Source organism: Dipodomys merriami, unplaced genomic scaffold (assembly GCF_024711535.1).
Source record: "Dipodomys merriami isolate MVZ:Mamm:240054 unplaced genomic scaffold, mDipMer1.0.p SCAF_34, whole genome shotgun sequence".
Classification (NCBI taxonomy): domain Eukaryota; kingdom Metazoa; phylum Chordata; class Mammalia; order Rodentia; family Heteromyidae; genus Dipodomys; species Dipodomys merriami.
The window spans coordinates 13,609,941-13,635,152 of record NW_027204937.1 but is presented as its reverse complement, the minus strand read 5'-3'; the positions used below and the strand labels follow the sequence as shown (position 1 = coordinate 13,635,152).

The window sequence follows — 25,212 nt, the reverse complement described above, 5'->3', positions numbered from 1 at the left end:
GGCTGGATTCATACCTACCAACATGCTGGAAAACAAAAAACTTCCATAACTGACATCTCAGCTATCTGGTTTTGAGGACAACCTGTCCTATGGCCATCTTTCTCCTTCTCTTCCTCTTTTCCTCATTTGCTTCATCATTGAATATCATTGAACAATAGCAGGTCAAGTAGGCCTGCTATTAATTGTTGGTAAACCTATAAGTGAATTAGAAGTGGCCCTTGCCAACAAGGAAATCATAACGTATTATTCCTTAATTCATTCATTAATTCCCATCCCATACCTGGTATACGGTATAGTGTGTGTGTGTGTGTGTGTGTGTGTGTGTGTGTGTGTGTGTGTGTGTGTGTGTGTGTGTGTGTGTGTGTGTGTGTGTGTGTGTGTGTGTGTGTGTGTGTGTGTGTGTGTGTGTGTGTGTGTGTGTGTGTCTAGGCCCTGGGCACTGTCCCTGAGCTCACTCAAGGCTAGCAATCTACCACTGTTCCTGAGCTCACTCAAGGCTAGCAATCTACCACTGTTCCTGAGCTCACTCAAGGCTAGCAATCTACCACTTGAGCCACAGCTCTACTTCCAACTTTTTTTGAGCAGTTTATTAAAGATAAGAGTTTCAGCTGGGCATACCAGTGACTCATGCCTGTAATCCTAGCTACTGAGGAGGCTGAGATCTGAGGACTGCAGTTCAAAGCCAGCCCAGGCAGGAAAGTCCATAAGACTCTTATCTCCAGTCAACCACCAGAAAACCAGAAGTGGCACTGTGGCTCAAGTGGTAGAGTGCTAGCCTTGAGCTGAAGAGCTGAGGGACAGCACCCAGGCCCAGAGTTCAAGCCCCATGACTGACAAAAACAAAAACAAAAAACAAGAAGTTCATGGACATTACTGCCCAGGATGGCTTTGAACAATGATCCTCAGATCTCAGCCTCCTGAGTAGCTAGGATTATAGGCAGGAGCCACTAGCTCCATGCCTGGTTATACATCTAAAGTACAACTTAAATTTTACTTCTTTGGCTAAGCCTTTTCCTTTTTTTCCTCCCAGAACACATATCCAGGCTGAATTGCTCCTCTCCTTTGAGCCCTCAGATAACTTCAATCCCAGTATTTAGGAAAGTCATAATCCTCCTGAGTTTGGTTTACATGGAAATGGGTTCTATGCTTAGCCTGAACTGCAAGATTTAGCAAATAAAAATACAGGGCACCCAGGCAGATTTGATTCCAGAAAAAAATAGTAATATAAATATGTCCTGTGCAATATTTGGGACATACTTACACTAAAAAAAAAGTATCATATATCTGAAATCAAATTTCACTGGGCATCCTGTGTTTAATCTGGCAGACTGACTCAGTTATCCATCTTGGCCACCACTGGCACAGACTTTATCTCTCTGAAAGCTGATTTTTATCTTACCCTCTCTAAGCATCAAAAGGAAGACTCAAGGAAGATTCAAGCTGAAGAAGTCCATTAGTTAGAGCCTCTATGCTTAGCTAAGGAAGTTTCTAGATGAATAAGGTTCCTCAAACCCATGACTATAAGCAAACCTAGAGCACTGGATGGGGGAAGGGAAAGGGGCTCAGCTCCTCAAGGAAGATGAATTAGGCCACCTGCAAGCTTCTTTCTAGGGTTTTTTGTCCTAGTTACCATTAGTGACAGAGTGTGAATAGAGTTCAGGCTCCCAGCCAGTGTCCAATGTGCTCATGTTCTGTGTATACACTATTTGAGGTATATTGAAGAGAGAGCTCAGAATCAGTGAGGCTTGCAGAAGGCCCATGAGGTTATCCAAGGGAGAAATTATGAGACCTAAATAAGGAGAATATGGATTCCAAGAATATTGAAGCAGAAAGAGAGGATGTGGTAGATGAGTGAATGTGAGAAGGGTGGGAAAACAAATGAAAGGCACACAGTGATGCTAAGGTTACTGGCTTGAGTGACAAGATGAATGAAGGTACCATTATCAGAAATAGACATTGCTAAGCCAGGTGCCAGTGGCTCATGTCTATAATCCAGATACTCAGAAGGCTGAGATCTGAGGATCAAGATTTGAAGGCAGAGTAGCCAAGTACTGGTGGCTCACACCTGTAATCCTAGCTACTGAGGAGCCTGAGATCTGAGGATCATGGTTCAAAGCCAGCTCAGGCAGGAAAGTCCATGAGACTCTTATCTCCAATTAACCACCAGAAAACCAGAAGTGGTGCTGTGGCTTAAGTGGTAGGGTGCTAGCCTTGAGCTGAAGAGCTGAAGGACAGCACCCAGGCCCAGAGTTCAAGCCCCACAAATGACAAAAAAAAAAAAAAAAAAAAAAAAAGATTTGAAGACAGGGAAGTCTATAACTCTTTTCTCCAATTTCCAGCAAAAATCTGGAAGTAGAACTGTGACTCAAGTGATAGAGCACTAGTCCTGAGCAGAAAAAAGCTCAGGGTCAGTGCCCAGCCCCCAAGTTCAAGCCTCAGGACACCCCACCCCCCAAAACAAAAAGACAACATGGACATTACTGAAAGTGGCAGGTTTGAAAGGGGTGAAGATATTGAAGAGCTCAATTTCAGACACTCATATGACACTCAAGCATTGATGTCCACTAGGTATTTGGACACAGAGGCCTAGAAGGATTAGAGTAGCCTCAGACAGTCTGCAGTCAACAAGGTATTGGTGGAAATTGTGGCCACAGATTCAATGAAATCATCTAGCACACAGAATGTATGAAAAGTAAAGAAAGGAGAGAATGCTACCCTGGAAATCACTTGGTCCCTGTTGATTTTTCTCACGAAACTAGAAGGGCAAAGATTCCACTGTAGGACCCCACTGCTCTGCACTGGGTCTGGTTACAGCAAGCAAGAGGGAATGTTTGTTGAATGACTTCATGAATGAATCCCTTCCCATTCTCTGTCTCCATTCTCCTCAATCTGGGGAATGTGATAGCAGTGAGAAGAGAATGGGGACAAGGGACATTCTATAATCTGGGTGATGGTATGATTAAACATGTGTGAAATGGAGTGATCAACGTTTGATTGCACAGAGCATTGATTGTGTCCCAATAGATTTCTGAGAGGGGCAGCTGGTTGAGGAGGCGTGGTTTATGATCACAGCCTCTGGAGCTCTGGAGCTGCAAAGAGAGTGATGCTCATGGGTTCTGCGAGCCTCAGGCTCACCCTTCCTCTAGGTCAAGAATCCCTAGAGAGCCGGGCACAGGTGGCTCATGCCTATAATCTTAACTACTGAGATCTGAAGATCGTGGTTCAAAGCCAGCCCGGGCAGAAAAGTCCATGAGACTCTTACTCCAATAAACCACCAGAAAATCAGAAGTGGCTCTATGGTTCAAGTGGTAAAGCACTTGACTTGAGCTGAAGAGCTCAGGGACAGAGCCCAAGCCCAGAGTTCAAGTCCCACAACAGACAAAATAAAAAAAATAAAATAAAATAAATAAAAAAGGAAAGTCCATGAGACTCTTACCTCCAATTAACCACAAAAAAAGCCAGAATGGAGCTGTGGCTCAAGTGGTAGAATGCTAGCTTTTAGCACAAATGTTCAGAGACAGCACCCAAGTCCTGAGTTCAAGTCGTAGGACTGGCATGAGCACACATGCATGCACACGCGCGCGCGCGCGCGCGCGCACACACACACACACACACACACACACACACACACACACAGAGAGAGAGAGAGAGAGAGAAAAAAATCCCTAGTGGACAGCAGTAGACTTGTGTCAGAGACTTGAGATACTGGATTTTCCTCAAGGGACTAGCCTGGCTCATGTGTGTCTGTTCTTCCTGGCCAGGCAAGAAGAAAGCAGCAGCGTTGTTTGACAGCCAGGCCCCGATTTGCCCCATCTGCCAAGTCCTGCTGAGGCCCAGCGAGTTGCAGGAACATATGGAGCAGGAACTTGAGCAACTGGCCCAGCTGCCCACCAGGTAAGCCATTTATGAGGAGCCTGACCCCTGGGGGATTCCAGCCATTAGGTCTCACCCCTCCCTGTATGGAGAAGTTGGAGTTTTCAGCCATTCTCCAGTACTCCCTTTTCAGTACTCATTCTCCAGCTGAATGGTTTTACCATTCCTCTTCTTGCTTTAGTTTTTGGGAGAGAAAAATGGGAAGAAAGTGACCTTTCCAGTTTTAGAAGAATACAGGGGAGCTAAACAGGGAACACTGCCACAGGCTCAGGTCTGCCATATGGAGTCTTCCAGAAGATTTTCTTTTTAAAGCCTTTCCAGCCCATCGTCCCCTCCAGCCTGGTTCTACCATCCAAGGGAGTGAGCAGTACTTCCTCCACGAATCTCAAGGACTGAGAGATGATAATCTTGAGAATGTGTTCAGGCATGTGCCCACATCCTTGTCCCTGTTCAAGAACTGGTCTAATCAAGTGGTAGAGTGCTAGAGAGCACAAAGAGACTCTGGGACAGCTCCTAGGCCGAGTTCTAGCCCCACAACCAAAAACTACAACAAAAAATGGTTTTAATGGCCAATGTGTCACGTTTGGGCTGGGAAGGTGGCTCAGTGGTAGACTGCTTATCTCACATGCATGAGGCCCTGGGTTCAATTTGTCAGCACCACATAAACAGAAAAAGCTGGAAGTGGGCACTGTGGCTCAAGTGGTAGAGGGCTAGCCTTGAGCTGAAGAGCTGAGGGACAGCACCCAGGCCCAGAGTTCAAGCTCCATGACTGACCAAAAAAAGAACTGGGACTGGGAAGGTGGCTCAGTGGTAGAGTGCTTGCCTTGCATGCATGAAGCCATGGGTTCGATTCCTCAGTACCACATAAGCATAAAACTGGAAGTGGCACTGTGGCTCAAGTGGTAGGGTGGCTAGCCTTGAGCTGAAATGCTGAGGGACAGCGCCCAGGCCCAGAGTTCAGGCCCCATGACTGGCAAAAAAAAAGAAAGAACTGGGCTAAGCCTTCACAGGGACTTTGGGAGAAGCCAAGTTAACCAGGGGAACAGAGGAGAAGCATTAAGAAATTACCTAGCCAGGCACCAGTGCCTCACACCTGTAATCCTAGCTACACAGGAGGCTGAGATCTGAGGATTGTGGTTCAAAGCCAGCCTGAGAAGGAAAGTCTGTGAGACTCTGATCTCTAATTAACTACTAAAACACCAGTGGAGCTGTGATTCAAATGGTAGAGCATCAGTCTTGAGTGGAAAAAGCTAAGGGACAATGCCCAGGCCCTAAATTTGATCAAGCTCCAGGACCAAAATCAAGGGGAAAAAAAAATAAAGGAAAGAAAGAGAAAGAATCAAGGAGGGGAAGAAGGAAGGAAAGAAGGAAGGAAGGGAGGGAGGGAGGGAGGGAGGGAGGGAGGGAGGGAGGAAGGAGAGAAAAAGAGGGAGGGAGAGAAAGAGAATGGAAAGGAGGGAGGGAGGGAAAGACAGAGGGAGGGAGCAAGGAAAAAGAAAAAGGAAAGAGCTGGATACTAGTGGTTTACACCTATATGTAATCTAGTTACTCAGGAGGCTGAGCTCTAAACATCAGTTTTAAGCCAGCTGGGCAGGAAAGTTTGTGAGACTCTGATCTCCAATTAACTACCAAAAAGCTATAAGAGAAGCTTAAGCACAACACTCAGGGACAGCACCCAAGTGCTGAGTTCAAGCCTGAAATGTTAGCAGTATAAAGCAATTATTCTACTACACTCACACAATCTGTAGGATTAGGAATGCAAACAGTATAGAAGGCATAACTGTCTCCTCCAGATGTCTGAGGCCTCCGCTGGGAAGACACAGTTGCTGGGGGCTGGGGTCGTCTGGAGGTTCCTTCACTCAGATGTCTGATGGCTGATGCATCTGTTCATCTGTTCATGGTTTCCCATGTGGTCTGGGCTGCCTCATAGCCTCATATCCTTGAGATAGTTGGACTTCTTATGGGGCAACTTAGGACTCCAAAAGAAAATGGTGCAGCAAAGATGAAAATTGGATCCCCTCTTTATTTCCGCCTCTCTCTCTCTCTCTCTCTCTCTCTCTCTCTCTCTCTCTCTCTCTCTCTCTCTCTCTCTCTCTCATGTGTATATGTGTACTGGGGCTTGAACTGAAGGCTTATGCACTATCCTTTAGCTAATGCTTTGCCAATTGAGCCACACCTCCACTCCCTGCTTTTTGTTGGTTAATTGGAGATAAGAAATCCTCAGACTGGGGGGGGGGAGGGGGGGAAGGAGAAGGATTGGGATTGGGGGGGAGGGGGGAGGCTGGGAAGGGATGTGAAGGGTAAACAGAGGAGGAGGCTGCAATGCTTGGTAAGAAATGTACACATTATCCTGCCCATGTAATTGTAACTCCTCTGTACAGTATGTTCACAAATAAAATAAAATTAAATTAAAAAAAAAAAAAAATCCTCAGACTCGGCCTCCTGAATAGCTAGGATTACAGGCATGAGTCACAAGTGCCCTCAACTCTGCCTGTTAAAAGGAGAAATACCTACAGAATTTGTGGTCATTTAAAAGCCCCACAGGCTATAGTAATTGGTAATCATCACAAGCCTTGTGGAACACTCACTATTTGCCAACTACTTTACATTGCATTATTTTATTTAATCTGTGTTGTTTAATGACAGGGATATGTTCTGGGAAATGGACCCTTAGGCAATTTTGTCATGCAAAAAATCATAGCATATACTTGTACAAACTACCATATCACTGGGCAATATAATCTTATGGGACCACTGTAGTATACATGATCTACTGAACAAAACATCTTTGTATGGTGTGTGTGTGATTATAATTATTACCTCCATTTTACAGACGAGGGAGGTACAGAAAGGTTATGTGTCTTCTCTGATGTTGCACAGCTAGTAAGTGGTAAAGACTCCTTTGAACTCAAGCTATCAGAACATGAGTGTCCAAGTTCTTACCCACCCCACCCTTCCTCCCTCCAGGTCTCACATACCAGGGATCCACCTACTAGGGACACAAAGTGAAAGAAATATCCTGCAGTTGAGTGTCACACCTGGGTGGTCCAGGAGTTCTGTGTGATCTGCTTCCAATGGGAGACTTAGCAAGAACAGAAAATAGAGGCAGAAAAGGGGGGGGGGTCTACAGAGTCTTGTAAAGGGAGTATGCCCCTGAGGATGGAGGCTCTCTGTCTCTTAGCTGTGGTCCCAACCCTGCACTGTCCAAGGCATCCCCTACTGTCCTCAGCCATTCTGATTCCACCACCACCACCACCACCTCCCCACAACGTATGGCCTGGCACAATTCTTCATCCTCAAGTCCTCTCCAGAGCATCTCCTTCCTCCATGCCCTTATCCCCAAGTTCTTTTCCCCCACCTGATCCCCCCAGGGCTACTCCTGCTCCCTCGGGCCTGGGTCTCTTGTCCCTCGCAGATGTCCCCTCCCATCCCCACCCACCCGGAACCCCCAACACCTCACACCGCCCCCCGCACGTGCACGCCCTGCGCCCCCGGCACGCCCCCTCCCACCGGGTGTCTGACAGCCGGACAGCGGGATCTGCACAGCAAGTGAAATTCCCGTCGGATCGATAAAGCCGAAGCGCTGGCGGCGACGGGTCGATGGTTTTATCTGTCTCGGCCCCGCCGCGCCCGGCGCGCTGACAGTCCGACCGGCCGGCAAAGGCGTTCAAGGGCAGCCGCGCCCGCCGCCCCCTCCCCGCGCCGCGGCCCGGCTCCGCGCCCTGCGGCCGCGGCGGCCACCGGCCTGCAAGCTGGACCGGCCCGCCACCGCCCTCGTGATTTATCTGGATTTTTAATTGGAAAAAATTTGCGAATTAATTGATTTCAGGAACTTGCCAATTAACATTGTAATTGGGTGCGTGATAAATTCCCAAGGAGCGTGTCAGCTCCCTCCGGGCTGACGGGCTGCGCCGGGCGGGCCGGGCGGGCCGGGCGCGCGGCGGGGCGGCGGGGCGGCGGGGCGGCGTGGGGAGGGAGCCAGCCCTGGCTGCCCTTGCCCCGCCCCCGCCTCTCTCTGCAGGGCAGGAGAGGGAGGGGGAGGCTCCAGGGATATGCTCTACCTCCCTCCTGAGCCCCCAGCAGCATCCTGAACATAGAGGGGCCTTCCAGCCATTTCACAGATAGGGAAACTGAGCCCCACAGAAGGCAAAACCCAAATAACATCGGTGGCCAGTGGTCAAGGCCTCCTCCCCAGCTCTCCAATGCTCCCCTCCTTTGGACACACTCCCTTCTCCTCAGTTCCTACCTCTCATTTCCCCACTGCTGGCTCCTTCCCAGTTTCCCAAATTACTTTTCCTCTTACTCTGCTTTTGGCTCCTTTGCCCTCATCTTCTCCTCAGCCTCCGCCTATTTCTTTTCTTTTGGTGGGTTGTGGGGCTTGAACTCAGGGCTTGGGACCTGTCCCTGAGCTCTTCCACTCAAGCTTAATATTCTACCACTTTGAGCCACAGCTCCACTTCCGGTTTTCTGGTGGTTAATTGGAGACAAGAGTCTCATAGACTTTACTGCCAGGCTGGCTTTGAACCTCAATCCTCAGAGCTCAGCTTCCTGAGTAGCTAGGATTACAGGAGTGAGCCACCACTGCTGGGACAGCATAGCCCACTTCGGAGCCTGTGGATGATGGGGGGATGGGGGGCCCCCCCGCGGGGAGAGGGGAATTCCCAAATCAGACAGCCATATGCCTTCCTCCTACTCAGCTCTGCTTGAGGAACTCTCCTATTAGAGCCTGTTCTGGGACTAGACTATTTCAGGGGAACCTGTTTAGGACCCTCTGGGAACAGGCTGTTATTTCCCACACACCCAATGTTTACAAAAGCAGCAGGTACCTTCCAGTTCCCAACCCCATAGGCACAGGCCTCACACACAGGTATGCACACCTCCCTATTGATCATGGAGGGTCTTCATAATGGAAGGGGTCCTAGATATAGTGGAGTAATAGCAGCCATGAGCAACATGAGTTGTAGGAGAATGGCTATAGAAGTTGGAAGACAAATGAGGTAGGAGACAAGGTGGGGGAAAATGAGAGAATGGGATGGGAAGAAGCCAGAGGACTTAGCTTGGGGTACTTAACTAAGGAGGAAACTTTCTGATTTTTTGATGATTGGGAAGTTGGTGGAGTCAGAGAAGCAAATATCCATAGGCTGAAGGAAGAAAGAGGCAGGACCCTAGGCAAACAGAGCCTAAAACATATCTGGGATGTTGAGAGGGTAAGAATTAGAATGGAGAGAGGCAGGGACATAGGTGGGAGCCAAAGATAGAAGGGTAGTGGCAAGGTATAGCTCCTGGACCTTTCTACAAACCTCAGGCAGGAGTTGGGGAGGAGAGGGAAGGGCTGGGGAAGAGAGGAGGGGAAAGTGGAGAGGAGGGGATGGGAGACTGAGGAATCTCGAAGTGGGGCTTGGCTTGCTCAGAGATCTCTTCTAAAGGCTTCCTGAGCCACTGTGAGAACTAGCTCCCTGGGCAGTGTTTTAAAAAGGCTGAGAGGCTGGGTGACTCGGGAGGAGAGGCGGGGTATGGAGATGGCAGTGCCCCCACCCCCACTTAAGCCTTATTTAAGGCTGGCCTCGGTGTTTGGTTGGGTAATGAACTAGATAAACAATTCCCCAAATAGATTAAAACGAAGTGTAACTTACAAAGGCGGCTGGTGATGATGGTTTATTCCCGGGCAGTGCACCATTTCTTTATTTCCAAGGATAATTCAGTGTAAATCACCTTAATTAAAAGTGTCAGCCCAGCCCATGAATATTGTACTTAGGAACGCGTTTCCTGGGTCCCAGTTATAATTTAAAACCCATGGATCACTAGGCAGCGAGTGACTGAGCAAGGGAGGAAATTGTTGGGGGCGGGCTGTGGAAACAAGGAGGGATGGAAGGCAGAGCTGATGGGCTGGGCAGGAGCCAGACTGCCCATAGCTCTAGAGCTCAGACCTCTCTTCTGCAGTCTCTAGAGGATCAGCACACTTGGAAGTGGTGTGGTTGTTGGAGGAAAGGGTGAGAGCAAGGGCTCCCCTTGCTCAGAGAAAGGAAAGGAGTTTCAGACAGAAGCAGCTTCATGCAAGGAAAAGGAAGAACATTGCTAGAAGAAAAAAAATAGAAGGATATGCTTGCAAAACCAGATGCTGCATATCCTGACCTTGAATGGAATCATTATGTCCACCTGCAAAGTAAGGTGGAGCCCAGTGTCAGCAAGACACTCCCCTAAGTTGCACAGCAATCAAGAAAGAAGAGTGTTCGCTTCGGCAACACATATACTAAAACTGGAACGATACAGAGAAGATTAGCATGGTCCCTGTGCAAGGATGACACGCAAATTCATGAAGCGTTCCATACTTTTTAATTTGTGGAGGGGAAGGGAAAAAACAAATCGTTTAAATAGGGATACAGGTGGACCCATTGCAACAATGAGATGTACAAGTCATTATGTCAAAAATGAACTTTACAACTTTGGTGGGGGGAGGAGGATTGGGTAGGGGGACGGGGGGGGGGCGGGGGGGAGGATGGGAAAGGATAGGAAGGGGAAACAAAGGAGGAGGCTACAATGCTTGATAAGAAATGTACTCATTATCTTGCCCATGTAATTGTAACTCCTCTGTACAGTATTTTCACAATTAAAAAAAGAAAGAAAGAAAAAGAACTCAAGAGTTCTGCCCTAGAGCCTAAGCCTTGGGTATCTTTAGGGCCAGGCATGGAAAATTAAAAATCAGCAATTTGAGCCAGGCACTGGTGGCTCACACCTGTAATCTGAGGCTGAAATCTGAGGATCATGGTTCAAAGCCAGACTAGGCAGGAAAGTGAGACTCTTATCTACAAAAACTATACGGAACAATCACTGGTTATGAGTCACTTGTGACTGATTCATGTTAGCCCATTCTGTTGTTCTGCTGAGTGAGTTATAATAAAACATCAGTGTGGATGATGTGAAAAAAGAAAAAAAAAACTACTCAGAAAAAGCTGTAAGTCATGCTGTGTGGCTCAGGTGGTAGAGCACTAGCCTTGAGCACACAGGGACAGTTCCCAGGCCCTGAGTTCAAACCCGGGAACTGGAAAAAAAATCAGCAACTTGGGCTTGGTTAGATACAAACTCAAAGTCCAACCCCTTCCTGTACTGTGAGAAAATTATCAGCTTTATTAGGCAACTCTGCAAAGTTTTGGTGAAGAGTCAGTGAGTTAACATGTATAAAGTCTGGGTCTGTCATCTACAATAGATGCACAATAACTATTCCTCTCTCTTCTTACCAAATTCCAAATCTAGACAATACTCATTTCAGTCCAAGGCAAGGTGTGGCAAGAATAGTTTGTACAGTAGATGCTCACTTTGTAGGCAGAATGGTAGTCAATACTGATAAAAATCAGAAACTCACCAACTAGCTGTTCCTCAAGAGCTGCTGTTTCTTCCCTGTATCCCCAATGCCTAGATTGGGTGGGGGTGCGAGGCAGGGCCTGAGTACGGACCATTATTTTTATTTATTTATTGTTTTACCAGTCCAGGGGTCATCACTGAGCTGGGTCCACTTGAACTACAGCTTTATTTCCAGCTTTTTGTTTTAGTTTTAGTGGAAATAAAGAGTCTCACAGACTTTTCTGCCTAGGCTGGCTTCAAAACACAATCCTCAGGCCTCAGCTTCTTGAGTAGCTAGGATTACAGGAATGAGCCACTAGCACCCAGCAGCATGGACCATTGATAAACAGATGTAATAGAACAGAATCTTTTCTGGCTTTCTTTCCCAACTGGTGATGTCTCAATTGTGTGATCAGACTGGTGAATAGGTCTTACTTTACACTCAGATCTTGGCCTTACCCTGCTTCAGTCATGCTGGTGGCCTCTGCTCTGTGATGTATGTGTGTAGGGATATCTACAAGTGTCTACATCTGTGCGGACATGTGTGTCTGGGTGGGTATCGGTGGGTGTAGGTGTCCACATCTGTGCATGTGTTTATGTGGACTGTGTGCATGAGCAGCGATTCAGCCAGCCTGTGTGGCAGTTGTGAATTTGTCTTTATGGTCATGTCTCTGGGAATATGACCCTGTAGCCCTGTGCATCTGTATGCATGTCTGCATCTCCCAGGGTGACTGCATGTATTTGTGTGCCTGTTGGCAGAATTATAGTCTGTGGATATGTGTGTGTCGGCCTTTAGACCAATGCTTTCCAACCTCAGCTCTATTGACATTTTGGGTTAAATAATTTTGTGTTGTAAGGGACTATCTGGGACACTACAGAATATTTCACATCCTCTACCCACCAGAAGCTCAGAATATAGCTCAGTGGTAGAGCACTTGCCTAACATCTCTCCCCCCATTGAGACCCACTGGATCTGTCTATGCTTTTGCTTGCACATAAGGTGTGTCTATGTCTGAGTCTATGGTTGCCTGAGCACTTCTACAGATGTATGTTCTTTATAATGCACTTTGTAAGTCCATACATGTCCCCTGTGTTCTGCTTTGGATGCGTGCCTGTATCTTTTGTGCTTTTTTTTAAATCTGTGGGTATGCTCCACATGTGTACCTCCTCTGTGTCTATGCAGGGACCCTTTGAAAATGGATTGCATCTGCCTTCATGCACGTATCAGCCAGCCCCTCTATATGCATGTATTTGTGTGTGCATGTGTGCATGCACGTGCACAAAAGTGTGAGCACAGATGTGGTCGAGTATAGTGGGGGCAGCAGGCAGGGAGGAATAGGAACAGGGATATTAATGTTTCTGAAGTGGATCTGATTTGATACGTCTTGTTCCATTGTCAGCATCTGTTTAGCGGGGATTTGTAATACTTTGTGGCTCTGGATCACTCATGCTTAGCGCAGGATGTGGCCTTGCATACCAATTTTGTTATTAAACACAGTTCTTGCCTCCCCCACAGCCCATCCATCACCTCTAGCCCTAGCCCCTGCCTACTACTCTGCGCTGTCCACCATATTTCAGGGCCCAGCTTCCACCCGCCTGCCGCACCCGATGCCGGAGGGCCTGGGGCTGACAAATTGAATCAGGGGGAGATCATTCCTGGTCTAACACAGTTTACAGCATGTTGGAGGGAGAATTGACAAGAGTCATGTCAGCTCCATCACCTCAATCCCATAGGAACTAAAAGCAGGCTGGGGTCAGAGGGGAGAAGGGGGCCTCAGAACTGGCAGAATATTCAGGACAAATCCCAGGAGTCAGATAAAACCCTATTCCCAAGATCCACTGGGCAGTCTACCATGCCTGGTATCTATGTCAGCTCCCAGTCACCAGTGTGGTTCTTGGCTAGGCTGTGCTAGGCTTGGCCTCATGGTTGAATGGCCTGGGTAGAGCCTGGCTAAGCTGGCTGGGCTAGACTTGCTGTACCTTTTCTTTGGGGGGGTGGGGGGGTCTTATTGCTACTCTATCCTTACAACTTGGGCAGTAGGTAGAATGGTCACCCTGTTCTCTTCTTTCTTGGCAGCAAGAATTCCCTTCTGAAGGATGCCATGGCTCCAGGCACCCCCAAGGTAGGTGGCCAATTATGGTTTTCCTCCTGTGCATCCTAATCTAGGCCTACTCAGAAAGAACGGAGCTCTTTGAGGACTCTGGACTATCTCCAGGGCTAGAACATCAGCCTGAAGCCTGGAGCTTCTGTGTCTGTGAGTGCATTATATTTGTGAGGAGGAAATGCTCCTCTGACTTTCTCTTTTTCAGCTAGGAAAGGGATTCAAATCAAGAGAAGCCTGGGGGTGAGCAACACAGTCACTAAGGTTGGGAAGTTCAAAGGAAGAAAATAAAGAACACAGAAATACAGGTCAACATAGATAGTACAAGAACTTAAAAGCCAGATTATAGTGTGTGTGTGTGTGTGTGTGTGTGTGTGTGTGTGTGTGTGTGTGTGTGTGTGTGTGTGTGTGTGTGTGTACACACAGTGTGTGTGTATGTGTGTGTGTGTGTGTACACACAAGGAAACAATGGATGCTGGGTCCATATGGAGAGACAATCTGCCCACTCTGGACAGACACTATGGAAGAAAAACTTGAAAGTGTCAGATGGGGGGAAAGGGGTGAATGCCAAGTACCTGGCTCCAAGGAGGGACCAAAGGAGCCCTAACACAACAACATAATTTATAGCAAGAAGTCCTCATAAGTGTCCAGAGACAGATCTGGAGAAGAAGGCTAAACCCTCAGTTACTAAGCCTTTTCTGCCCTCTTTCCAATAGTTCCCACAATAATCCCTTAGCACAAGTTATTGGGAGAATTGACAGGAGTCATGTCAGCTTCATCACCCCAATCCCACAGAAACTAAAAACAAGTTATGGGTGTTGAAGCTTGGGTGGAGTGGATAAATTCAATGAGGGAGAATCCATGAGGAGATGAGAATGAGAATAAACATCAAAGAGAATCTCAGGAATTTCTGTACTTCTAGTAAGATAAAGTCGGGGGGGGGGGGGAGGGCAGGAAGGAGATAGAGGAGGGACAGTGAATAAGTTAGGAAGTCACAGAAGAGCAAGGTATCCCAGGATCCTAAGGGAAAATGTCTAAAAAAATACGGGCAGTCGGCGGTCCAACAGGGAAAGGGTAGCAAGCAGGGCCTATTATATGGAAAGCTTAAAGTCTGATGACCTCAGAAAGCAGTTTTGGAAAAGGAGCCAGTGAGGCAGATATTACTTTTATTTACGTTTTTTATTTTCTTTTTGTCAGTCATGGGGCTTGAACTCACGACCTAGGTGCATTCCCTGAGTGGTTTTTTTTTTTTTTCCCATTCAATCTAGTGCTCTACCACTTTGAGCCACAGCAGTCCTAGTTTTCTGGTGGTTAATTGGAAATGAGTCTCATGGACTTTCCTGCCTGGGCTGACTTTGAACAGTGATCCTCAGATCTCAGCCTCTTGAGTAGCTAGGATTACAGGCATGAGCCAACAGCACTTGGCTTCAGATTTTTTTTTTTTTTTTTTCGGTTAGTCGTGGGGCCTGAACTCTGGGCCTGGGCGCTGTCCCTCAGCGCTTCAGCTTAAGGCTAGCGCTCTACCACTTGAACCACAGAACCACTTCCAGCTTTTTCTGCTCATGTGGTGCTGAGGAATCGAACCCAGAGTCTCATGCATGCAAAGCAAGCACTCTACCACTGAGCCACCTTCCCAGCCCCAGATATTACTTTTAAAAGGTTGGTCCAACTACTCTGTAGCCTTTTAAAAGAGTGGAAGTAAGAGATCTGAGGATAGCAGCCTGGACAGGAAAGCTCTGCCTAAAATGTGAGCTTTTCAGCTGGGCACCAGTGGCTCACACCTATAATCCTAGTACTCAGGAGGCTAAGATTTGAGGATCAAGGTTCAAAGCCAGCCTAGGCAGAAAAGTCCATGAGACTCTTATTTCCAACTAACCACCAGAAAATTGGAAGTGGCACTGTGGTTCAAGTGGTAGAGTTCTTGCCTTGAGCTGAAGAGCTGAGGGACAGTGCACAGGCCCAGAGTTCAAGCCCCACAATCACCAGAAAAAGAAAAAAAGTGAGCTTTTCCAAAAAGCTCAAAAAGTGGAGCTGTGACTCAAGCAATAGCTTTGAACAAATAAGTTCAGGGACAGCACCCAGACCTTGAGTTTAAGCCCCAGGACCAGACACACACACACACACACACACACACACACACACACACACACACACACACACACACACACACACACACACACACACACACACACACACACACACACACACACACACACACACACACACACACACACACACACACACACACACACACACACACACACACACACACGACTTTGCATCTTCATTCAGGAAGCTGCTCAGCTTTGGCTAGCTGGAAGAAAAGGAATAAAGAACCTGCCCCAGTATTGGATTGACACAGCCTTGGCCAAAGAGGCAAGGGCCTCTTAGCCCCAAAGAGAAAATACAGAAGGGTTCCCCCTACCTAGTTAGGCAGCTCTGGACTGGTAGAGGGAGGGAGCCACTGTGGTCAAGTTTGGCCTGGCCTGTAGCACCTAATAGTATGGTTAGGGAAGGTCATGACCACTTTCAGGTTGGACACTACAACCCAGTGACATTTGACACCCAAGCATGGCTGGCAGAGCTGAGAATTAGGACACAGAAGCCTGTGGTCTCTAAACAAACTTTGAGAGACACCATTTCTGTCCTCATGAACCTGGACCCACATATCTGAATGCACTCGCAGGAAGCCTTTTAAACTTAAAACACATTCCTTCGTTCCACAGACATAGGCATATGGATCATCAGATGCAGGGACCAAGAGAGAAATTGCTACACACACACACACACACACACACACACACACACACACACACACACACACACACACACACACACACACACACACACACACACACACACGCTTACACCCCCAAAGATGAACACCCACAAAGCTGAAGAGCTCCTGGTCTATCCTTGGCCTTGACCTCAGCTCTAGAGAAGCAAGTCATAAGGAGAGGCCTGAAGTAGAAGGTTGAAGCAAGAGACTGAGAGGACAGAAAGGAGGGAGGGAGGGAAGGAGGGAGGAGAAGGAGGAGAGGGTGAGGGGGCCTTAGACAAGATTGATGGCCTCGTTGCCATTAAGAAAAAAATTAGCCGGTGGCGGCTATCATATTAAAGGGTGAAGAAGCCGTGAATTATTTTCTTAAAGATCTTATCGCTTACAATGATAATTTTACCTTCCAAAAGGCCACTTTTAATGAGGCGAAGAGCCAGGCAAAAAGTCATGATTTAATGCCAGGATTTTTTTTTTTCAAAACACATTTTACTGCTTTTTGGTCCATGTTTAAAAAGCGCCAGTGACCTTTTTTTATTCCGCTTGCCCCAGGTGTAATGCTGAGGCCTCTCAGGGCTTCTAACCTAGAGAGAATGAGAGAGAGAGAGACCACAGTAGAGGTTTTCTCATGGTTGGGGAGGGTGGGGGAACTACATTGTTCCCCTTCCTTAGCATCTTCCTTGAGACCAGAGAAGTACATTGCCTGACAGTATCTCTTTCTGGGCTGGGGCTGACTCACTCACCAGCCCTTTATAGGGTTTAGCTGGGTAAAGAACAAGCTCCTGGTTGCACACCCCAGGCCCTTTGCAACCTCCTCTCTCCTCCAGCTACTGGATTATGGACAAGTCAAGGAAGGGAGGTGCCTCTTCCCTTCAGATGTGCAACATGGCCACAGAATGCAGGTCACATCCTAAGGCTCAGTCGGAGATGAAGGATAAATGGCTGCTCCATCTTTTCCAAATTGCTTTCTTTGGGCTGTCACTGGCGATTTGGCATGGTTTTCTAGGCTGGGGCAGACTCTGAGGGAATTGTGTGCTTCCGGCTCAGAACTGGAGAAGGTGGGGGGAGGAAATATGGATTGCTTTCAGGCCTCTGGGCCACCCCCCTATTTGCAGCTGAACAGGCCTTGGCAAGAGCTGGCTCTCAGGCTGAACGTGCCATGTGGTATTTAGAATGGTGGTGCTTGCACACAATTTAAAGCAGACAGTTTATTAATCTAAACTGCAGGCATATGTAGAAGAGGCCATGTGGGATTGACATGGGGGGATTAGTTTTGCTGGGGTTTTTGCTGGGGTCATCGCCACAGCACGGGGATAAATGGACCCAGCATACCTCCCTAGCTGCACACAGGAAACTCATACATACTATTTAATTTACTGTCTCCATAGTAGGGCAGCCATCAGCCTGCATTAGGGGCAAGCAGGGTGACAGGTATGCAGCTTTACCCCCAACCCTTCAAAGGGATCCCAGAATGTCTGCTCTCTAAGGGAGAACAAAGTATGTGTAGTTCAGCCTACTTAGAGTCCTTACCCACTGGGCAGATATTAGCCAGAGCAGTGATGAAAGAGGTTTGGACCTTCTATAGGGGTCTATACCTTGTTCCCTTCCACAACCACACTCCCAAGCCTGACCACATGCCTTTAAAAATCTCAAGAGTAGCCTTCTGTTTTCTGCTATCCTTTCTGCCTCACTACTAAAAGCTCCATAGGATTGGGAACTCCAGGGAACTGCTGTAGGTCTCACTCAGCCTGAGCCACATGTCCTTTTCTTCTTCCAGTCCCTCCTATTGTCTGCTTCCATCAAGAGGGAAGGAGAGTCTCCAACAGCATCACCACACTCATCTGCCACTGATGACCTGCACCACTCAGACAGATACCAGGTGAGGAGGTGTGACAGTTAGGTCACCTGGGAGAGAGCTTCAAGGCCATCCATGGTGTTAACTCCTCCCACCTTGGGAGACCAGAGGCCTGAACTATGTTTGGAACCTCTGTGTCTAGTGCCCTAAGTGAACTCAGAAGGCCCAGGTGTCAGGGAAAGGGCCTTATTAAAAAGATGGATTTGAAGGTAAGATGCAAGGTTTTTTAGGCTCTGAGCACCTCTGAAGCATCCTCTCTATTAAGAAGTATCATTTGGGATTTTGTTTCATGAGAGACCCAGAAACAGCCTTGTATCACTGAAGATTTCAAACTTCAAATCTGGATCCCTTGAATATTAACCCTGCAGACCTGCCAATCCATGGTATCAGGACAGAAAGAGAAACAGGCAGACACTGTGGGTATCTTAGGCAAACAGGGAATAATCACATTACTAATGATTAGAGCAGGAAGGAACCTTATAAGTAACAGCATAGCTATAGATGGGCTTTCTTTGAAGTAGGAAGAAAAGAGAATGTTCCCCCAGAAGCCTTGGTTTGAGTAGAAGAGCACTGCCTTTGGGAATTCCCATCTGATGGAAGAAAACAAGGTTCTGCCCCAAGAAACATGTGTCTAAATGGCAACAGAGATTCTAGAGAGCCAAATGTAAAAGGGGGAAAGGCAGCCCTGATCTGATGTGGAAAGGCAGAACAGCAGGGGACTGGTAAGCTAGGTAAAGACCCATGGTCCCTGCTGGCACACAGGAGGTCTTGGATGGAACTAGACAAAGGTGTGCTCTTAGGCACTCTTTCCTCCCAGCTGATACAACCTGGCATCAGGGTACAGAGCCTGGAGATTGGAATGCCAAATTTGGGCTGGACACCAGCCTCTGCTGGCACCTTTTGTGATGAATGATTTTGTGTAGAACCCAAACTGCACAGCCCAGAGTGCCAATACTAAGGAGGGAACCCTGCTCACTGACTGTTTGGGGTTTCTTTGTACTGATCCTGGGGCTTGAACCAGGGCCCAAGCCCTGTCCGTGAACTTTTTTGCTCAAGGCTAGCACTCTACCACTTGAGCCACAGCTCCACTTTCTTTTTTTTTTTTTTTTTTTGGGGGGGGGGTCCGGTCATGGGGCCTAACCTCTGGGCCTGGGCACTATCCCTCAGATCTTGAGCTCAAGGCTAGCACTCTACCACTAGAGCCACAGCGCCACTTCCGGCTTTTTTCTTTTTGCTTATGTGGTGCTGAGGAATCAAACCCAGGGCCTCATACATGCAAGGCAAGCGCTCTACCACTAAGCCACCTTCCCAGCCCCACAGCTCCACTTTAATTGGAAATAAGAGTCTCATGGACTTTCCTGAGCTGGCTTGGAACCATGATCCTCAGATCTCAGCCTCCTGAATAGCACCCAGCTCATGAACTGTTTTTATCTTTTTTTTTTGGTACTGAGGATTAAACCAGGATTTTGCATTTGCTAGGCAAGCACTTTGCCATTAAGCTACATACCAGCCCTCATGAACTCTGTGTCAACTCCTGGAATACACTGCCCTGGTCCAGACAACATAGTTCAAAGTGCAGAAAAGACCCAACTCTAGAAATTCTGGTCTGAGAAGGAGACAAGGCTATATCCTGAAGAGTTCCAGTTCAAAGAATAGGCAGAGGCATGCTTCAGGGCCCCATACTCCCTCCTCACTCACAGCATGAACCTAACTACCCACCTGCTGAACCATAAAGAAGAACCAACAGGCAGAAAAGCCTCAACTCCCAAACTTCCATTCCTATCCTCTAGTATTCTCTACAGACTATGAGGAAAGCCTTTGCCTACAAAGGTACACATATGACCATACACACACACACACACACATGTGCACACACATCCATATGTAGTGCTTTACATACAATTCAATATGGGAAGAGAGGAAACCCCTAAAGCCAATCCAGGTGTCCTTCAAAAGTTTCTAGCACCAGATTATGACCCAAATTATAGGCTCTAAAGTATACTTTTTAAATAACAGATTCTATAATAACTTCTAAATAACTTCCTCTAGGATAAAATTTACTCCTTTGCATAACCCAGGCTTTCAGCCATTTAGATTTAGTATTTCCAACTTCCCTTACTGATAACTGCCTTCCAAGAATGCAAAGGCCTCTGTTCTCTGCATGAATGTTCCCCCTCCTCCTCCTAGAAGGAGGCCCTTCCAATGTGGTGGCTTAATTATGATTACAGAAGCTACTTCTTTAAAGAAACTATACTCTTTAAAGGATATTATTTCATTCCGATCCATCAACTTTTTTGTTGTTGTTGTTGGTCCTGGGGCTTGAACTCTGGGCTTGGGCGCCAACCCTCAGCTCTTCAGCTCAAGGCAAGGGCTCTACCACTAGAGCCACAGTGCCACTTCTGGTTTTCTGGAGGTTTATTGGAGATAAGAGTCTCACAGACTTTCGTGCCTGGTCTGGCTTTGAACCGTGATCCTCAGATCTCAGCCTCCTGAGTAGCTAGGATTACAAGCATGAGCACTGGCGCCCAGCTTATCAACTTTTTTTTTATTTATCCTTCAACATTCTGCCAAAATGCCATCTCTTCCAAAAAGCCTTTCTGGATTAGCTATCGCTTTTTATGACCTTTGTGAGACCCTGTTATGTCCTACCACTCATCTTATTGTGACCATATTGTGACCACTCTGGTATGTTTCTGTTACCTATTATTAGATAGCAAACTATCCCAAAATTTGTTGGCTTAACATGAGTTAACATTTCTTGGGATTCTGTGAGTTCACTAGGCATTCCTTCATTTATGCAGCTCATTACGCAGCTGGGCTAGAAAGTCTGAAATGGAGTTTGGAAGTACCCTAGTTCTCTCAGCTTCTTTACTTAGCTGTCACTGGGTAGTGCCCCACCAAGGGAATGAAAGACAAAGCTGCAAGACTTCTTGAGGCTAGAATCTGAAATTCACATCCATGATTTCTACCACTTTCTATTAAGCAAAGCAAGAGCAAAAAGTTAGCTTTTAATCAAGGGATGAGGAAATGCAGCTCTTGAGAGGAGAAGCTGAAAAGAATTGTGGCCAATTTAATCTATCACAATGAATCTGACTCTTCTCTAGCCTTGGAGTTCCTCCAAGGCAAAGACCTTGTCTTATCCTTCCTTTACTCAAAGGTTTATCTAGTACTACTCATGCTCAGTCCAAAGTCCTTGCCTTGAAGGGGTTAGATTTGCAAATAGATCATTATGGCCCAGTGTTTTAAGTGCTATGAGAAAGGTATAAATAAGTTTCTAAAAGCAGCATGGAAGGTGGAAAACCAGAACGAGCATCACAAAGGAGATACTGACTGAACAAGGAAGAAATGAATCTCAGATAAAGGCACTTGGCATAATGCTGTAGCATGGAATGATGTATTGAGGGACCTGTTAACAGCTCTGCTGGGATGGAGAATGCTCACTGATGTTAGAAGGGAAACTAGTGGGAAAGGAAGATGGAAAGTAACCCAGGAACTAATTGGGTATCACCTGCTCTTTACACAATGCCTGGCCAGTAGTTGCCTTTTTTGTATGTTTTTTTTTTTGTTTTGTTTTTCATTTTTAGTGCCAGTCCTGAGGCTTGAACTGAAGGTCTGGGCACTGTCCCTGATCTGTGCTCAAGGCTAGTGCTCAACAACAGCTCCACTTCCAGCTTTTTTGGTAGTTTCATGGACCATCTTGCCCAGGCTGGCTTTGAACCCCAATCCTCAGATTTCAGCCTCCTGAGTGGCTAAGATTACAGACCTGAGCCACCAGTGCTGGGCTTCTTTTTTTAAATCATTTAACCAGGTCTTTAAAAGGTAGTAGGTAAGGTATGGTCATTGGGGCATGCCCTCAAAAGGAAATTTTCAAGACTCCAGTCTCTTCCTTTTTCTTTGGCTTTCCCAACATGAGGTGAACAGGTTTTCTTTACCAGGTGCTCCTGCCATGCTATGTTGCACAGGCAAAGAGCAACAAGGCCAACTAATTAGGCTATAACCTCTAAAACTGTGAGCCAAATAAACCTTTTCTCCTAATAGGTTGATTGCTTATTTGTTATGATAATGGAAAACTGAATAACACGTAACAATCTAGGATTCAGGGTACTCAAACTCTAGTTCAAATTTTGACTCAATTCTCATAATTTAGGTTAGAGAAGTCACTTCCCTTTTTGATGCCTGTTTTCTTAGCAATGAAGCCATGCATCCTTGACTGGGCCTTAAAAGCAGAGGGTATTGGTTTCTGGTTTGAATTCTCACTGAGAATAAAGGAGGGCCCAAAAGGGTGCATCAGACTAGATTTCAGATGGGCCTTTTGGAGACATTCTAGATCCAAACTAGAGCAATCCTCCAGCTCTGCACTGGGGTCAGGGCTTCTGTCATGGTGTCCTTGCCTCACTGCTCCCCACTTTACTGATATGCTGAGTGATGAAATAGATATGATTCTCAATATAATGGGCAAATATAGTCAAAATATATGTCATCAGAGGAAAGCCAAGGAACTGTGAAAACTCAAGAGGAAGCAACACACTAAGCATTGGGATGAAAGAGACACAAAGGCTTGCCCAGAGTGTTTTAAGGATGGACAAGTTAAACAAACAAAGAATACTGGGGGTAGGGGAGAGCATCTAGCCCAGAGTACAGAACATGGGGTGCTCAAGAAGCTCAGCAAAGCTAAGTGTCAGGAGTTCAAGGAAAGTTAGACGTGGTAGAAGAGACTGGATACGCAGCCAGGGCAGGCCCTTATCCCATGTTACAGATTTTTTAGGTGGAAAAAAAAATCACTGAACAGTTTAAACAAGGGGAAACAATTTTGTACAAAAATGTGGAGGATAGGTTGCAAGGAGAGAAACTGAAGAGTAACAGAGGAGCTTAGAGACAACTGCAAAGTGAGAACGCTAATGAGATTAAAACCAGAGCTTTAACAACGAAGGTAGGTAGGCGTAGCCACTGAAATAACACTGAAAGATGTCTTTATCAATGCCAGGACCATGCTAGGTTCTGGGTTTATCTAAATGATTTGCACACGAGTGGTCAGCCTACCAATAAAAAAATTATACAAGCTATGAGGGTAGACGTAGACGTACACCATTTTTTCCAGTAGGCCTAAAAGGTTGAGTAGGAAATGTAGAAGAGATGGATATGAGAAAAATTAAGGTATCTTTAAAGGTAGATTCCCCAGCTTTAGAGAGTTGAGTGTGAAGGATGAATGCAAGGGAGGGGGTCAAGGGCAACTTCTGAGTACACGATGGCACCCCGCTATGAACTGGGAACCCAGAAGGAAGGCACCTGTTTGGGGGATGTTGAAGTCGGTGTTGGCCGTAATGGGTATGCAATGCCTGTGAGAGGTCCAGAGGTGTCCGGCAGACAGAAATGTTGGGAATCCTCTGAACAGGGCTGCGATGGGCTGAGGGCCGAGTCGGCGACGGTGGGGTGGCCAGAGGATGACTGGGAATTCCGCCTCCGGGTCCCCTAGCAAAGCGCGGCCCCACGGAGCCACAGCTACCCGACGACCGCGCGGGAAGCCGAGGCCCCTCCAGGCCCGGCCGGAAGGAGTCCCGCAGAGGGAGGAGCGTGGGGCGGGGGCAAGGTCCCCGCAGCCGCTAAGGCCGGGGCGGGTAGAGTTTAGGGGCGGTAGGAGGGACCCCGGGGACAGCCCCAGCCAGTTGGCTGGAGTGCAATGCGCGGCTTCCTGGTCCCAGTCCGGCCAACCCCCAACCCTTGGTGAACTTTCACCCCCAGCGCGCGACGGCGGCGGATCACGTGACCAAGGCCAACATGGCCGCCGCCGCTGCTGGGAGCTAAGGTGCCGCCACCGCCGGGCAGCCGGGGGGAATCCGCCCGCATCGCCGCCCTCGCCGGCCGGGCGGCCGCGGGATCCAGAGAGCTGGAGGCCGGGGCTGGGGCGGCACCGCGCGGCGGCCACGGGGTCCTAGTAAAGCAGTCCCGGCGGCTATGCCGAGGGCCCGGAGCGGCCGGCGGAGCAGGGGCACCGGCGGGAGGGAGGAAGTAGGTTTGTTTACGGGCTGTTTGGGGCGGGGCGCGCTTGGGTAGGGGTCGGGTGTTGGGGCAGGGGACCAGGACTCCAGGCCGCACCTGACGCTCTTTTCCCCCTCTTCTCTTTTTTTCCCCCTTTTGCATCTGCCGGGGATTTTTCTCCCAGACCTTCCTGCGAGTGCGAGCCAACCGGCAGACCCGGCTGAATGGTGAGTCTGGTCCGGCCCCTCCCTCCGCCCCACCCCCGGCCTCCTCTCGTACTGCCCGCAGTCCTTGCCTTGCCTCGGTCTTCTCTACTGGGGCCCACAGGTTCCTTTGCAGTCACCGCATCTGAGTATGTGCAAACCAAGGCCTCAGTTTCCCCGTCTGTCTAATGGAGGTTATGGTTCCCAGCTCTTGCTGAAAACCTCTCTAAAGGCCCTGAAGAACCCTGGGGGGCAATAAGTGTCGGAGAATGAGGAACAAGCCACACAATTCCAATCGGGAGCTCAGCTTTGAATTTGCTAACTGCTGGGACCTCACTATACAAGCCGGCGGGGCGCTGAGAATGTTTTTCTTCTAGTTTTTAATCAGTGCCCAGTAGTGTGAATACAGCCTCTCTGCTGCGACTTGACAATGCAGTGAGATCTGGAGTTCCCACGGCAACAGGAACTAACTCATCCGAGGGCTCTTTGAGTTATCAGTCGGCCCACATTTCACAAAGGTGATCAGCGTGTGCTCGACAGCTCTTAGAGGCCTTCTCTGAAAGCAGCCCATATATGCACTACCTGGCGGCCCCCTTCTGGATTCAACCCTCTGGAGCATTCCTGTTTGCTGAACACAATTGAATGGTCCTCGCTTTTTGTGCTGGTGTGGTTATATGGGGGTTGATTTTAAGGGGCTTAGGGTCTCTGGGCCAGCTGGTAAGTGAATGAGAACGTTGTAGTTCAAGACCCCATGTCTATTTGGTTGCCTCTACCAGGCTCAGCCCCAGCCTGGAAAAAGGGAGAGCTGGCACTATGTTAAGCACCACTCTATCACACCTCTAAGAGAAAATGTTACGCACATTTTGCAAATAAGGAAACGTTGGATCTGAGAGGTGAAAGTTACTTGTTTAAAATCACACAGCTGGTATGTAGCTAAGTCATAATTGAACTGAAATTTGTTTTACTTCCCAAACTTGTGCTTCTCCAAATGTTGCCATATACCTCCTTGGCAAATGCTTTGTTTTTTTTTCCAACTTCAAGGTAGCCTTCAATAGAGAACAAAACTTCTTGCCAAACTGCTTAGTTCAG

At 47.7% G+C, this 25,212-nt stretch overlaps 1 protein-coding gene and 1 non-coding gene across 3 annotated transcripts in view; both read left to right on the top strand.

Moving 5' to 3' along the window:
• The window catches only part of LOC138803418 (E3 ubiquitin-protein ligase RNF220), a 234,927-nt gene that overhangs the window by 191,074 nt on the left and 18,641 nt on the right, over positions 1-25,212 (top strand). For both annotated transcript variants that reach the window (XM_069987388.1, XM_069987389.1), the window contains exons 3-6: positions 3,762-3,894; positions 13,289-13,334; positions 17,867-17,968; positions 24,105-24,147. In XM_069987388.1, coding sequence (XP_069843489.1) covers positions 3,762-3,894; positions 13,289-13,334; positions 17,867-17,968; positions 24,105-24,147 — 324 coding nt within the window. The remainder of the gene's footprint in view (positions 1-3,761; positions 3,895-13,288; positions 13,335-17,866; positions 17,969-24,104; positions 24,148-25,212) is intronic.
• LOC138803533 (U6 spliceosomal RNA) lies at positions 10,100-10,206 on the top strand. Its single transcript, XR_011364952.1, has one exon. It is a non-coding gene; the product is annotated as a U6 spliceosomal RNA (small nuclear RNA).